The 15576-nt window shown below is 43.8% G+C and overlaps 1 protein-coding gene across 1 annotated transcript; it reads left to right on the top strand.

Moving 5' to 3' along the window:
* Positions 1 to 1273: 1273 nt before the first annotated feature.
* On the top strand, positions 1274 to 1715 carry LOC102000263 (60S ribosomal protein L26-like). Its single transcript, XM_005357824.2, has one exon. The coding sequence runs from the start codon at positions 1278 to 1280 to the stop codon at positions 1713 to 1715; it is 438 nt and encodes a 145-aa protein (XP_005357881.1). The 5' UTR covers positions 1274 to 1277.
* Positions 1716 to 15576: the final 13861 nt, after the last annotated feature.

Genomic DNA, 15576 nt, shown 5'->3' on the forward strand with positions numbered 1-15576 from the left:
CTCCTTGAACAGACAGAAGCTATTTTCTCTACCCCAAGGCCTTCCAACCTCCTGTTTCCTTGCTGGACAACTTCTTTCTGGCTTTTATCAGGGTCATTTCTCAGACCTGTAGTTTCTGTTCAATTGCCAGTTCCCCAGAGGCCTTTCCCAACTCTGCTCACTATGGTGTTGGAATATGGCCCCTCGGTCTTTTCTAGTGCCACTTTTCATTCTGTGTGAGCCACGTCATCACCCACCATCTTTTCACAGATTAACTCTTTACTTTTGTCATTTTTTCCCCTACCACAATGCATATAGCCCGCAGAGGATACCTTTCCTGTTTCTTACCCCTGTAGTATCCGCAGCGTCTCCCATTTACTGTTTGCTCAGGGAACAAGCGAATAGATGGGATCTCGATGCTAATTTAAGCTACTGTTTCTAAGATCCAAACTAGCTCTCACAAATGCTTTGGACAGGGCCCAAGTTTGGTATTAAGAACTCATGTAAAAATGTGGGATGATGTTGTGGCATATGCTTGTAATCTCAGTACTGGTGATGTGGAGACAGCTGGCACCGTTGAGCCTAGCAAAAAATCAGTGAGCTCCAGGCCAGTGAGAGACTCTCCAAACACAAGATGGGTGGTACCGTGTTGTCCTCTGTCCTCCATATGCATGGGTGTTCACGCATTTGTACATATATCAACATGTGCACACAGGCAACCCTGCTCCCGCCCCCCCCCTCTCTCTCTCACACACACACACACACACACACATACACACACATTATCCCCTAAAGAAATGTTTCAGACAATGAAAGGTACTGTGCATTCTTCCATAAACCATACACGGAGGAAGATATAATATTCAGATGTAAATGCTCACTGAACTCTTGACAGTGGGGCTGATCTATTGGGAGCTCATCAAGGCCAGCTGGATTGTGACTGAAAAAGCAGGGGATAAACCCGGACTCTCTGAATATGGCGGACAATGAGGGTTGCTGAGAAGCCAAGGACAATGGCACTGGGTTTTGATCCTACTTCTTGTTCTGGCTTTGTGGGGGCCTAGCCAGTTTGGATGTTCACCTTCCTAGACCAGGATGGAGGGGGGAGGACTTTGGACTTTCCACAGGGCAGGGAACCCTGATGGCTCTTCAGACTTGAGAGGGAGGGGGAGAGGAGTGGGGGGAGGGCGGGAGGAGTGGGAGGCTGGGAGGAGGCGGAATATTTTTTTTCTCAATAAAAAAAAAAAGCTTCCAAAAAAAAAAAAGAAAGAAATAGAACAAAGATCGCAGCCGCCAAAATGAAGTTCAATCCCTTTGTGACTTCTGACCGGAGCAAGAACCACAAACGGCATTTCAATGCACCTTCTCACATTCGGAGGAAGATCATGTCTTCCCCCCTTTCCAAAGAGCTGAGACAGAAGTACAGTGTTTGCTCAATGCCCATTCGAAAGGATGACGAAGTTCAGGTTGTCCGGGGACACTACAAAGGCCAGCAGATTGGCAAAGTGGTCCAAGTGTACAGGAAGAAATACGTCATCTACATTGAATGGGTGCAGCGGGAAAAAGCTAATGGCACAACTGTCCACGTGGGCATCCACCCCAGCAAGGTGGTGATCACCAGGCTAAAGCTGGACAAAGACCGAAAGAAGATCCTGGAAAGGAAAGCCAAGTCTCGACAAGTAGGAAAGGAGAAGGGCAAATACAAGGAAGAAACGATTGAGAAGATGCAAGGGTAGGGGCGTCTCATACAGTTTTCATTGAAGACTGCTTGAGTAAAAAAAAAAAGAAATAGAACAAAGCCGGGCGGTGGTGGTGCACACCTTTTATCCCAGCACTGGGGAGGCAGAGGCAGGCAGATCTCTGTGAATTCAAGGCCAGCCTGGTCTACAAGAGCTAGTTCCAGGACAGGAACCAAAAAGAAAAAAGCTACGGAGAATCCCTGTCTCGAAAAATCCACAAAAAAAAAAAAGAGAAAAAAAATAGAACAAAATTTAAGGATACATTGCTGTTTGCATTGCTTTGAACAATCCCACTGCCAAATACCTTTTGAGAGCTGGGTTACCTCTGTATGAAAAGCACCCAAGCAGGAACCATCAGCTGTGTGTTTCTTTGGAGATGACTGATTCAATGGCTGGTTACCCGAGGGGGACAGATCTTGAGGCAGTACAGTGAATGAAAGGGTCACATGACCCGACAGAGCCCAGATCACACAGGAGGCTGGCTGTGTCAAGCTGTGTGGACACACTGGACACCAGGGTTCGACAGCTCTTAGCCTTTGCTTGTTGAAAGTGCCAACTGTGCAAATGGACTTGGTGGTGGTGATTGTTCTGAATGCCTCTTGCCTAATCTCAGCCATCTTTAGGCGATTTGTTAGATTTTCCTTTTCAGGCACTCAGTCTGGAATAATAAGAATCAGTCTCCAAGTTCTCTTAAATCAGATTCTTTATTGGGCCAGTCTGAGTCATGGATATAGCAATCACTCCTTCCTTTTGTAATGAAGCCATCTATGGTTGTTTGAAAAAGTAGCTCCCAAAGGGAGTGGCCCTCTTAGGAGATGAGGCTTTGCTAAAGTGGTGTGGCTTTGTTGGAGGAAGTGTCACTGTCGGGGCAGGCTTTGAAGTCTCCTATGCTCAAGATACAGCCCAGTGTCTCAGACCACTTCCTGCCGCCTGTGAGTCAAGATGTGGGAATCTCAGTTCCCTCTCCGGTACCATGTCTGCCTGCATGCCACCAAGTCACACCATCATGATAACAGACTAAAATGCAAAAAATGAAATCTGTCCAATTAAATGTTTTCCTTTTTAAGAGTTGCTGTGGTCATGTGTCTCTTCATAGCCATTGAAACTTGAACTAAACACACTATCCATGTGATATTATATGTTATTTCTATTTCTTTTAGGTTATCTTCTATGTATTGGAGATCAAATTTAAGGCCTTGACTATATTAAGCATGTGGTGTGTCAGTGAACCAAACTGATATTCTATTTGTGACATCAAGCAGTAAGACAAATTAAGAAAAAAAAAAAAACAAACTTGTATGTCATAGGAACTGCTTAAGTAAAGAAATGTGCCTGTAGCAAAAAGGAAATACAGGGCAGTGTAATATTTCAGAGCCAGTTGTCAAAAGAGGGTGGGCTTGAGAGCAAGCCACTTTGAGCGAAGCAGGGAGATGGAGTGTATGGGAGCTGCAGACCACATGCAAAACCCAGCAAGATATTGTCCTGGCAGTCCTTGTCATGGGGGATTTCAGACGGAGGAGACTGGGACCAGAAGGAAGACAAGCCTGATTATTGCCACGCCAGGCAAAGGTTGAGCTGTAACTCAAGTTTAATTTAATGTTTTATGTGTGTGAGTATTATGTTTGCATGTCTGTGCACCATGTGTCTAACCGGTGCATGAAGAGGACAGAAGAGGGATTCCCTGGACCTGGAGTTACAGACAGTGATAAAGTGGTCGTGTGGGTGCTTGGAACTGAACTGTGGTCCCCTGGAAAAGCAGGCGGTACTCTTAACCTCTGAGCCACCTCTCCCCCCCAGGACCGTCATTCTTATGAGAGTCCTAGCATTTTGAGCCATGGTGAGGAAAAACCTGGTACTGAGTTGGAGCCCTGGCTATCAGGAAGATGTGGAGCGAGGCAGAATTCTCTAGCTGAAATGCAGACTACGGAGTGTAAGGCCTAGCCACATAGCACCGTAACTATCATGGCCTGAGTGTGGATGTATGAACTGGTTGGCTCCTCTGTGGACTCTCTGCCACTGGGCAGTGGAACTCTTTTGGTAGCTCTAGGTCTCAGAACCCTTTGCAGACAAAGTAATGCTAGCAGATATGTAGAGACAATGTGTTAATCACGATAGCTGTTTAAGAATCTACAGGTGACTATTGCCTATGGTAACTTAAAATGTTTACTAAATATTTATGGTTTTTAAATGTAACATGGCATCCTAATTAAATAATTGTACCTAGATGTTTTGTCTTAGTTATAACTACAAATACAATTAAGAGTCTTTAAGAGAGTAATTAAGACATTCAGAACTGGAGGATAGACTTTGTCTGAAAGTCTTCTGTCCTCAGGAGCATCTCAGATGGAAACAGTGTGGTTAGAAAGGCCCAGAAATCGTATGAATGTTATGAAATATAGAGATATAATTGCTGTCAATGTAAGTAATGTGGCTTCGCTGAGTAAAATAAGATGATTGCTTAGGGTTTTCCAAAACCCCCGAAAATTGCTTCTATACCACATGTGGTATAAATAAAATGTAAGTCAAAGGAATGAGGAAAGATAAACATATAATTAAAAGCAGCTCAGTGTGTACTCTGGCTCGTTCATTTCGATGATGGCATCTGTAGTTTATGGCGCCGTTATAGACCGGCAATATATCGGAGCTGACTACATGCCATAAAACACATCAATGCAACTCGGCCCCCAATTATTATACACAAACAATAAATCCACCCCGTTAACAGGATAAATATGATAACCCTTGATAATTTTAGAGAGTGCCAGAACGGGATCCCCGAGCGCATAGTTTTGTGTTCGGAAGGAGCAAAGATCACTTTGGCTTGCCGTACCTCTCCGACTTAGCTTCAGTTCCTCCTCTATCTGTAGCTTGAATTAAAAGACAGATTGTGGCCTTGAAAGCATCCATGCTAATGATTGTTTGTGAGTCTAATAAAAGACTCAAGCTCAGACATTTATTTGTTTAATGCGCCATTCCTACGTTGAAGGTCAGTTTTAGTTGACGTAATAGAATAAGCCCAAGCCAAGGTTCTTTTACCTTTACAATTGCTTACGGAGCGATCTTTGGTATTCTATCCTTAGCCTTGAATCTTGCCCAATATCCTGTAAGAAAAATAACAAGTGCCTGCTGCAATCCAGTGTGGGACTCATCGTGGCTTTGAGGTTTTCTCTAGGAGACAGTTATTCAAACAGATGGAAGACCTCTTCACACACTGCCAGATGAAATAATCTAATAAGTGGTGTGTGGGTATGGATAGAGGGCTAGTTTCTTACCAACTATCGTCTAGCTCTGTCTGTTAAGAAACAGATCTAAGAAAATGACCATTATGGATAGCATCAGAGGGAAGTGCGTCTAAGTGTACGGGTGGGTTGTCATAAAAACTCATTTTTTTATGCTATTGACATAAACAAAATATACAGGAGCCATATGGGGGTGTACACTGTCACTGTGAGTCACACTGTGTCCAGTGGTGGGCAGTAGATATGCATGTACACTCTATCAAAGGTTTGTCTTCTTAAGTCTATTGTATTATTGGGGCAATTTACAATTCCTCATGGCTGAAAAAGCCTCCTGCAGGAAGTCTATGTGTTATGTATGCCTGGGGTGCATGCATATGCTGGTATATAATTTGTTTCTTTGAAAGCATTTTAATAAAATCTTTGAAGTATAATTTATATATTTCCTTACAACAAATGCAACATTTTGAGGCGCTAACTTGATGCGTTGTGGCAAAGCTTGCGTTCGCGTGGCCGCCAGGAGAAAACTGGGACTTAGCGCATCCCCATCCCCTCAGGCGCCAGCGTCATCATCGGTCTCCTTGGCATTTAGACAGTGACGATCCCTGGTGCGTTTCTAAAATATTATGTTTTATTTGTAGCGCATATATTTAAGGCATGTAACATGGTCTTTTGACGTTTGTGTGCATAGTTAAGTGAATACTATGGTTGAGGCAGTTCATTTATCCATAACATCATATAGTTACTTGTCTTGTTGGGTTTTTTTTTTTTTTTTTTTTTTTTTTTTTTGGAGGGAGGTGGTAAGGAAGCACTAAAATCTATCCTTGGCAAATTCCCGGTGTACAGTATGGTATTACAGTTTCTAGTTTGCTTATTAGAGCTATAGACCTGTCAGCAGTCATAACAGCAGATTTGTGCCCTTTGACCTACCTCTTTTGCCACTCTCTTCAGTAAACATCTAATAGTGTGTGTGTGTGTGTGTGTGTGTGTGTGTGTGTGTGTGCGCGTGCGCACATGTCCACATGCACAGATCACTGTAAGACACTGGGTCTCTTCATCTCCTGCTCTCCCTCTTATTATCTTGAGCTAGAGTCTCTACTTCCTTCAGCCTGGTAGACCAGCAAGCTCTTGTGATCCTCCTGCATCTGACCTTCAGTGCTCAAGGTATAGGCAGAGCCAGTCAAGCCTGGCTAATTCTGGGTGCTGTGGAATTGAACCTGAGTCCTCATGATTGAAGAGCAGTTCTCCCAACTCCTCTTCTACCTGTATTTTCCTTGAGATGGTGTCTCATTCTTTAGCTCTGGCTGCCCCCCTGGAACTCACCATGTAGAACCAGCCTGGCATCACCCTCACAGAGATCCACCTGCCTCTGCCTCCAGAGGGCTGGGATTAAAGGTGTATACCATCACACCCGACTTCCTAGTCTACTCTTTATTTCTATATATTCGACCTTGAAAAAGATATCACACATAAGAGATATTATGCAATGTTTTAATTTCTGAATCTTAGTTATACAAGCAAAAAATTTCCTCAGTGGTTTCAAAAGGCAGGGTTTCCTTAATAGAGCTTCTTATGGAGTCACCTGGCAAGGGACACAGTTGTTTCCATTTCCTTGTTTTGAGAATAGTGTTGCAGCGAAGGAGTGGCACAGAGGTCAGTCTGTACCGCAGTCCTTCTCCTTGGGAAACACAAGCATAGTACTGTCTGGTCGTATGGTTGTTTAACCCATATTTGTTTTTGAGGGACCTCCATCCTGTTTTCCACTATGGGTGCACACTCTTCGTCCATTCCTTCCCCAGCCCTTCTGATCCTACTGCTACAGCTGTTGCCTCATGTGGCTTTTCTTTGCATTTTTTCCTGCTGGTTAGACAAGTTTCTTTCACTCTCATTTTTTCCTTTAATAATTTCTTATAAATGGAATGAAATAGAGTTATTGCTGGCTCATGAGATTAGTATTTGCGCAAGTTACGGAAACCGCCACGGCAATCTTCAGGGACAGTATTGTCTTATGTATCACCAGCTGCAGTCAGCATTTCCTGGCTTTTCACCTTCTTGCTAACACATGCCCTCGTCAGCATTTTAAATTATCCTCATCTAATTGCACGGTATTGTGATTTTTGACACACATTTCCCCGTGACTTATGATGTTTGATATCTTTTCACGGGTTTGTTGCACACAGGTCTCCCGCTACATTTTGAATATAGTTTAAATTGTATGGTAAAGACCCTACCTCCATTTGGCATAAGTTCTATGCTCAAATAGAGCTTGTAAATATTTTCCTGTAGGAAAATATTGACTCAATTATTTTTAATATTTTATTTTTCACTTACTTATTCTTTTGAAGAGCATTTAAACATTTTCACAGCATATCTAATTTGGTATTTAAAAATAGCTTCTGGCTCTATCTTACTTCTTTATTTAGTTTTAATTGAATCTATATTAATTAGTTTTTGTCAATAAAAGCAATGATTCATATTTTAAATATGGCTGTTAAGTTGTTACAGTATCACTTGTTGAGATTATCTTTTAAAAATCTTTTCATTATTAATATTGTCATTGTTATTGTGTGTGTGTGTTCATGTAGCTCAGACATGTATGGTTCATTCTGCATTGTTGTTGAGTCTACATGTAATTCAGTACATGTAGAGTTCAGTGTATGAGTGCCTCAGTATACAAAAGGTTCAATACATACGTATGTTAGTATGTATATTGTGTAGTACATGTGTAGTTTAGTATATTTGCGTGTCAGTACATATGTGGTTTAGTAATGTGCAGTTTACTACATAGAATTTCGGATGTGTGTGCTTTAGTAGTGCTTTAGTGGCCCCTCAGTCTGCCCGAGCCACACAACTGTCACCCACATTCAGAGGGACTAGTTTGGACCTATGCTGGTTCCTTCCCTGTCTATCTGGAGCTGGTGAGCTCCCATTAGCTCAGGCACACTGTTTCAGTGGGAGTCAAGGAGATGATAGTCTTAAACCCCAGTCTCAGATCAGAATAATGTGCACTGTGTGGCATCTGCTTGTGATCAAATTGCTTTCCAGTCTGTCACAGTCATTTTTCCCTCATAGAACTTTATGTTTAGCTGACTCCTGCTTCCTTCTTTTTACCTTCCCAGTCAGCGACTTCCTCCACAGCCTCCGTATTGGTTCCCACCAGGTCTTCTCAGCGTACACTCTTACTTCTGCAGTGGTTTCAGAGGAGTAGGAAGCAGGCTTTAACGGGGCAGCTCAGGGAGCAGGCATCAGAGCAGATAAGATCTAGGCTCACATTCCTGCTCGGCCCTCCACGGCTGCATATTTGAGTTGAATTCTTCCTGCTGTCTGCCTCTCAGATTCTTCATCTAAAAATGGAGATGTTACTAGCCTCCCAGGCTTGTTTCAAGGATTGATTGAAGTGATAAACACAGAACACTTAAGCTGGTGACTGCCGTAGGATTAGCGTTTCATAATTCTTTGTTCTGCGCCGGAGATTAAACCCAGAGCCTCATGCAGGCTGGGTAAGCGCTCTACCATCAGGTCTCGGAGCTACCTCCTCGGTTCTCTTTTGCAAAAATGTATTTTATTCATTCTTTGAGAATCTCACAGTGTGTGTTTTGATCATCTTCATGTCACACTTTTCTCAGATCCAATCCTATCTTGCCACTCACTCCTAACTTTGTTTTCTCATTCTTTTTGAAAAACAGCTCACTAAATCAAGTTTGTGCTGCCTCCATAGTCCGTAGTGGGAGGCTAGCCACGGGGGCTTGGTTGATTTACCAGAGGCCCAAACCTTCAGGAGACCTGACTTTTCCTATCAACTGTTAATAAACACTTCTCAGCCAGGGATGAAGACTTATGCTAGAATGTTGCCTGGGTTGATTTTATACAGGACGACGAAGCTGCGATGAGAGTTCTTGAGGGCAGCGGTCCAGTCATGCTGAGAAGATGCTGTTCCATTCTGTTCCTCTCTGACCTCTGGCTCACACAATCTTTCTTCCCTCTCATTCACAGTAATCCTTTTAGGAATGTGTGTGTGTGTGTGTGTGTGTGTGTGTGTGTGAGAGAGAGAGAGAGAGAGAGAGAGAGAGAGAGAGAGAGAGAGAGAGAAGTCTCATTTGTGGCTGAGCACCCTATTGGCATGCTTTAAAAAATCATCATTGTATTTATGTGTATGTGAATTTGCCTGTATTATTGACCACTTGTGTGCAGAAGCATGTGGGGGCCAGAAGAGGATATCAGGTACCATGGAATTGGAGTTACTGGTCATTGTGAGCTCCCGGATGGGGGCTGGGAATTGAAGCCGAGTCCTCTGTGGGAATAGAGGGGCTCTCAGCTGCTTGGTGTCTTTCTAGTCCTTCACTTCTACTTAATTCTGGCACTTTGGTGTGGCATGAGTTTGCATGTGAAGCGCCATCCACTGCAGCAACAACAACAAACAAAATCCCCAAACTCTTCTCTGATGAGGATGGAGAGCAGCTTTAATCCATGGTCATGGAGCTATAATGGTAGAGGGCTGTTTGATACTATGTCAGATTAGCAAAATAGCAGTGGTAGCTTCACCTTTGAGGCCTGAAACAGACTCTACAGCCAAGGGCTCTTGCAAGATTTACAGCACTGTGTATAGTTTCCCTGTGTGGAGTTGGCCTTAAATGTAATGGGAAAGTGGTCAGATATCCCTAAAACCTTGATGCTATTATGGTGCCCATGGGCATATTGTTGCCTAGACTGGGTAAGACTGTTGGTGACCTTTTTTTTAGATTGGGCTTGAATTCATTCTGTAGTTATAACTGATACTGAACTTGTGACATTTTTTTCTCATTTTCCTAAGTATTAGGAATGATAGATCTATACCACTGGGTATTGCTCAATGATCATTATTCACTCTAAACTTAAAATAATTTTAGTGGCCTCAAAATACGAGTAGATAATGGTATCACACATAGGCTGACCTACCACGTAAGAGACTGGTGTGTGTCCTGCTGCCCCAACAAGGCACTTCCACATTCCCTTTGGAAATCCGCACTCATGTACATACACAGTACAGGAAATGTAACAAAGATGTAGACTTAAGGCCACTAGAGAGGGACACAAGTAGGGAGACTCAGGATGAATGACCATTGGTACAGTCCCCCGGCTTTCTCCCGATGCCGTTCTGGCCCCTGAGCATCCTCACATGCTCCCTGCAGGTCTGGAGAGGATTGAGGAGTAGAAAACAGAACCAAAGGGCTGTGTGAGCCAGCCTGGGCTCTGAGACTCTTTCAGCAAGACCTTGCTGTTTTATGGGCTCCTGTCTGCTGTGAATGACATGCACAGTGGTTTAGGTAGACTTGAAAAACATGAACAGTAAGCTCCGAGAGAAGAAGGCTGGAAATGGTCACGATGAATCATAATATGATTTTTTTTCTTTTTTTCTTCCCATACAAACTGTACAACATCACATCAGATAAAATGCAGAAGCAGATATGAGACTCCAGCTGGATTTTATTAAGCCGAACATTCAATGAATTTGTAAAAACATAACACAGCCCCACTCTTCTTCTCATTATCTTTTTTCCTTTGGAAAATATTATTTTTATAAGCATGTGTCATTTATGCTAACTTATAAACTAATACATTGATATTTTAAACACTTCTGAATTTGTTATTTTTATTTCTAATTGTGTGTGCACATGTACACACACACATACACACTCACACATTCACATAAGTGCAGTTGCTTGCAGAGACCAGAGCATTGGATGGCTTAGAGATGGAGTTATAGGTAGTCGGGAACAACCCAACATGGGTGTGGGACTTGAACTCAGGTCCTCTGGATGATCAGCAAGAGCTCTTAAGCTCTGGGCCATCTCTCTATCCCTCAACTTCAGTGTCTAATACTATTAACACAGGCGGATAGAACCACATAAACAAAAACTCTAAGTGTTGAATATCTTTTCTGTTTTTTTGGACTGTGAAGGAATCATAAGTCTAGAGAATGCAGATGTGGACTTCAGGATTGTCCCCAAGGAAGGCTTGGGTGTTGGGCATAAAGACTGTATTTGAGAAGGGGAACACAGGGCAATAATTGTAAACTGTGAACAATACAGCAGAGCAGATTGTCTGAAGTGATATCTGTTCCCAGTGTATATAGGTTTTTTTTTAAAGATTTATTTATTATGTATACAACATCCTGCCTCCATGTATGCCCGCACGCCAGATCTCATTACAGATGGTTGTGAGCCACCATGCGGTTGCTGGGAATTGAACTCAGGACCTCTGGAAGAGCAGCCAGTGCTCTTAACCACTGAGCCATCTCTCCAGCCCCCCTTTTTTTTAGTTTTTTGAGACGGGGTTTCTCTGTAGCTTTGGAATCTGTCCTGGCACTAGCTCTTGTAGACCAGGCTGGCCTCGAACTCACAGAGCCAGTGTATATAGTTTTGTATTAAGTTTGGAACTCTCTTATTCAGACAAAAGGGGGAGGAGATGGGGAACCCCCTTTAGCCAATGACCTTTAAGAGACTGGACCAGGTTAGGGTGTGACCTTTTGGGTACCCACAGAAAAAAAACTGCCAGGCAGCCCAGGGCTTTCTCTCTCTTCTGGTTCCTGTGTTACACATCTGAGGTTGGACTTCTCATTCCTGTCCTGTGAGTTTGCCCCTTAGAATAAAGAATTACAGCTGGAATCTTTTGGAGCTAGCTTGGGATTCTTTGACTTGTGTCCTCACCACCCCCTTTCCAGTCATACTCAACCTCCCTGATGCTGCAACCCTTTAATACAGTTCCTCACGTTGTGGTGATTCCCAACCATAATTTTTTTCCATTGCTACTTCATAGCCAAAATTTTGCTATTGCTATGAATTGTAATGCAAAAATCTGTGTTTTCCTATGGTCCCAGGCAACTGTTGTGAAAGGGAGGTTCAACCTTCCAAACGGGTCAGGACCCACAGGTTGAGAACCAGGTCTGGAGACTTCTTCCAATATTCTGCCACAGTTACTATGATAATTGCAGGCAACTGCCATTCATAAGCTTGCCTCCAGAGAATGGGATAGAGCGTCACATGTTTGATCTTTCTCTAGAATAACACCCATAGGCTGTTTCACATTATATGAAAGTTATTATTATTATGTTGTTGTTATCGTAAGACACAGTCTTTCTACCATTGCTCATGGTGGCCTTGAATTCCTAACCTCAAGAAATGTCCTTCCCTCAGCCTCCCAAGCAGGTGGAACTGTGGATTTACACAACACTACATTAGGCAATTTTTTTCTTTGTAGCATTACATGTGGAAGACATTGTTGGTGGGCAATCAGTCACCACCTCACCCTCTGTAACACCAAATCCTTACTTTCCAGGACTTTTTATTTATTTTTTTTTATTTTTATAGGGGCTGCTCTTAGAAACCTCAAGGTTTGCTGTTTTCTTGGGCCTGATGGTCCAGGCACATAATCTCAGCTGCTTGGGGTATGAGGCAGGAGGACCACACACTCAAAGACAGTGTGAGCAAGTCAGTGAGAGCCTGTCTCAAAAAAAAAAAAGTTAAAAAGAGGGCCAGAGATAGAGCTCGGAGGTAGAGCATTTGCCCAGTGTGCTTGAGGCCCCAGGTTCAATGACAAGCACTGCCAAAAAAGATTTTCTGTCTTTTCTTCTTTGGCAGAGACAGAGGGTAGGAAATGGCAGAAGGAGAGAAGGGTGTGTTGCATAACTCTTGAGAAAGAATTTTCTTGTATTAGTCAGTGTCCCAGCAGGAAACAGATGGCTCACTCTAACAGGGTAATTAGGGGAGAATTTAATAAAACGACTATTTACAAAGGTCTGGGTGGGGTTATGGGAGGCCTACAAAGGATGGTGAGGGACTCACTGTGGTGCTACAGCTTGTGGGGAGTCTCTTTCATGCTAGGACTGAGAGGGGGAGTTGGATTGGGTTCCAGAGCCAGGAGAAGCCAGGCTGAGCTGCTGGAGGCACTGTGTGGCCTTCCTGATGGATGTGATCCAGCAAGGCCGTCGGAAAACAGGGAACCAAGGGAGTCAGCCTCCATCCAGGAAGATGGAGAGACATTGAAAGAGTAAAAGGAAAATTTGTGAAATTGATGGAGAGAGGGAGAGAGAGAGAGAGAGAGAGAGAGAGAGAGAGAGAGAGAGAGAGAGAGAGAGGGAAAGAGAGGGAAGAAGTGAGTAGGGGAGAAAAGAAGGAGGAAAGTGAGAAAAAGAGAGAAGGGGGAGAGAAAGGCAGGAAAAGAGCTACAGGGAGAGAGAGAGAGAGAGGAGAGACACAAGAATCCTCTTTCTCTTTCATCACCCTTTCGCACTTGAGATTTGAGTGGAGCTGAGAGGGTTTTGTAGGGGCCGAAGGTGGAGAGAGCATCTCCATGGTCCGCCAGGGGCTGATGGGCACCTGCTTCCATTTCCTCTGACCTCTCCCTGCGGGCAGAAGCCAGAGCTCCTATTACTTAAACTCTCTCTGTCAGGAGTCCACTTGTGGCCTAAAACATCTTAATGGAACAGTTCACGGGAAGGAAACAGAGAGCTTCTAGCTTTCCTGAGTGCGTATTGTATGCCTGAGCCTCTTCTCACAGACTGGGTTTAGTTCTTCTCAGGAGACAATCATTGCTCCCGGTTCCTTCTCTCCTCCCAGGAACCCAGAGGCAGAGTGGGTGCAGTGGGAAAGCATGCTGGCTGCTCTAACCCTCCTCCCCCACCACTCAGAATGTTCTGGTGTCTTTGTTGTCCTCATGAGGTATAGATACCCGATGTTACAATATTTATTAATTTCATTGTAATATATATTTTTTTATTTTATGTTTTATTTTATTTGTGTGCATGTGTGTTGTATATGTGTGTGGGTAAGATAGAAATCAGAGAAAACTTGCAGGAAGTGGTTCTCTCCTCCCAAGATGTGACTCCCAGGGATCAAACTCAGGTCTTTAGGCTTGGCAGCAGGTGCCTCTACCCACTGAACCATCTTGTTGGCCCTACAATTTTCGTCTTATTCCATGGTGCTCTTGAACATTCAAAGTCACCCACTGAGTTACCATCCTAACTGCTCATGTCCAGCAGGTTCCTATTGACATCACGGAGTCTATCTTGTATTTAATAGTTATTTGTTGAGCAGCGATGATGACCTGGCAATATTCTGAGCAGCCAAGAGATGAGATGCAGCTTATAGACTGCTGTCAGGTAAAAGGCACAAGAACACATGAAAACATTTATTCTGTTTGCATATATTTGTGTATGCATGTGTTCATGTCTGTCTGTCTGTCTGTCTGTCTGTCTGTCTGTCTGTCTGTGTGTTCACAGTTGCCCCTCAGGAAACAACCTCCTGTTATTCCTCAGAGATCATCCACCTTATTTTTGGCACAATGCCTGGACATCTCCAAGTAGGCCAGATTGGCTGGGCTGCTAGCCTAGAGCACCTTGCTATCTCCATCTTCTCAGCGCTGGGATTACAGGCTTATGCAATGGCACTCAGATCTTGTTCATGTGAGTCATGGCGACTCAATTTAGGTTTTTCGTATGTATGACAATCCCTTGACTGACTGACCTATCTCCCCAGCCCCAGCAAAAACCTCTCAGTAGTAAGAGGTCTAACCCCTTTGTGACACAGTGATGGATGTTGGTGGGATAGGGGTGTCTTTCAGAAATATTCCCCGAGGAACTGACACTGAGCCCAGAGCTGAGCATGCAGGAGAATGTCTGGAGCAAAGAAGGCAGAAAGAAGGTCTCAGGACTAAGCTCAGCGTGATTAACAACCAAAGCAGCCATCTATGACTAGAGCACATAGTGTTGGAGGTGGGGTTACAGAGGATTGACAAGTCAGGGGTCAAGTAGTATAGGGTCGTGAAGACCATGGATTGCATTGGGAATGTAGGAAAAGGAGGAAGATTTGGGGTTACAAAACCAGGGGTGATAGGATTTTATTTCGTAATGCACTTGTAAAGTAGTCTCTGTTGTGACCCAGTGAGAGGTGCTGACACAGGTCAGGATGTTTGCAGTGGAGATGTACAGTTATAGGTAGATTTGGGCTATGTCCTAGCAGTTGCTCATGGGGAGCAGAAGACAGAAAAATCGATGGTTCAGTAAAATTCTAGGTTTAATGCTTGACTAACACCGTGACTGTGAGTGTGGGTCCCTGAGTATCAAGATTCCTTTATAACAGAAATGACCTATATGCCTGGGCTAGATCTCTGCTAGAGATTTTTCTAATTAGAGCAGGAGTTAGAAGCTTAGAGACATTTTTCTCCCCTCCCCTATTCTGTTTTTTTCTCTCTCTTCTCCTCTCTTCTCCTCTCCTCTCCTCCCCTCCCCTCCCCTCCCCTCCCCCCTCTTTCTATCTTTTTTTGTTCACATTTTCTTTTGTAGACAAGGTCTTGATAATACAGTCTGAGCTGGCCTTGACATTGCAGTCTCTCTGTGTCAGCCTGCTAGGTGCTGGGATTGCTGCCTTGCACTGCCATGCTCAGCTAGAATTTTTTAGCATGATGAGCTTGTGAAGATGGAGGCCATCTACTTCACAGAAGAGGAGAGAGGTGTAGGGACTTTCAGAGGCACCCATTACAGAAGTGAAAGAGATCTGACCAGGACACCAAGGATGCCTTCCCCTTCACAGAAACATTCTGCATGGGTTTCTTCTTCCTTTCCTCCTCCTCCTCCTCCTCCTCCTCCT

This window comes from Microtus ochrogaster, chromosome 22, assembly GCF_000317375.1.
Source record: "Microtus ochrogaster isolate Prairie Vole_2 chromosome 22, MicOch1.0, whole genome shotgun sequence".
NCBI lineage: Eukaryota > Metazoa > Chordata > Mammalia > Rodentia > Cricetidae > Microtus > Microtus ochrogaster.

Bases quoted from the DNA above. Each gene is read 5' to 3' on its own strand.
- LOC102000263 (XM_005357824.2), top strand. From the start codon at position 1,278: ATGAAGTTCAATCCCTTTGTGACTTCTGACCGGAGCAAGAACCACAAA.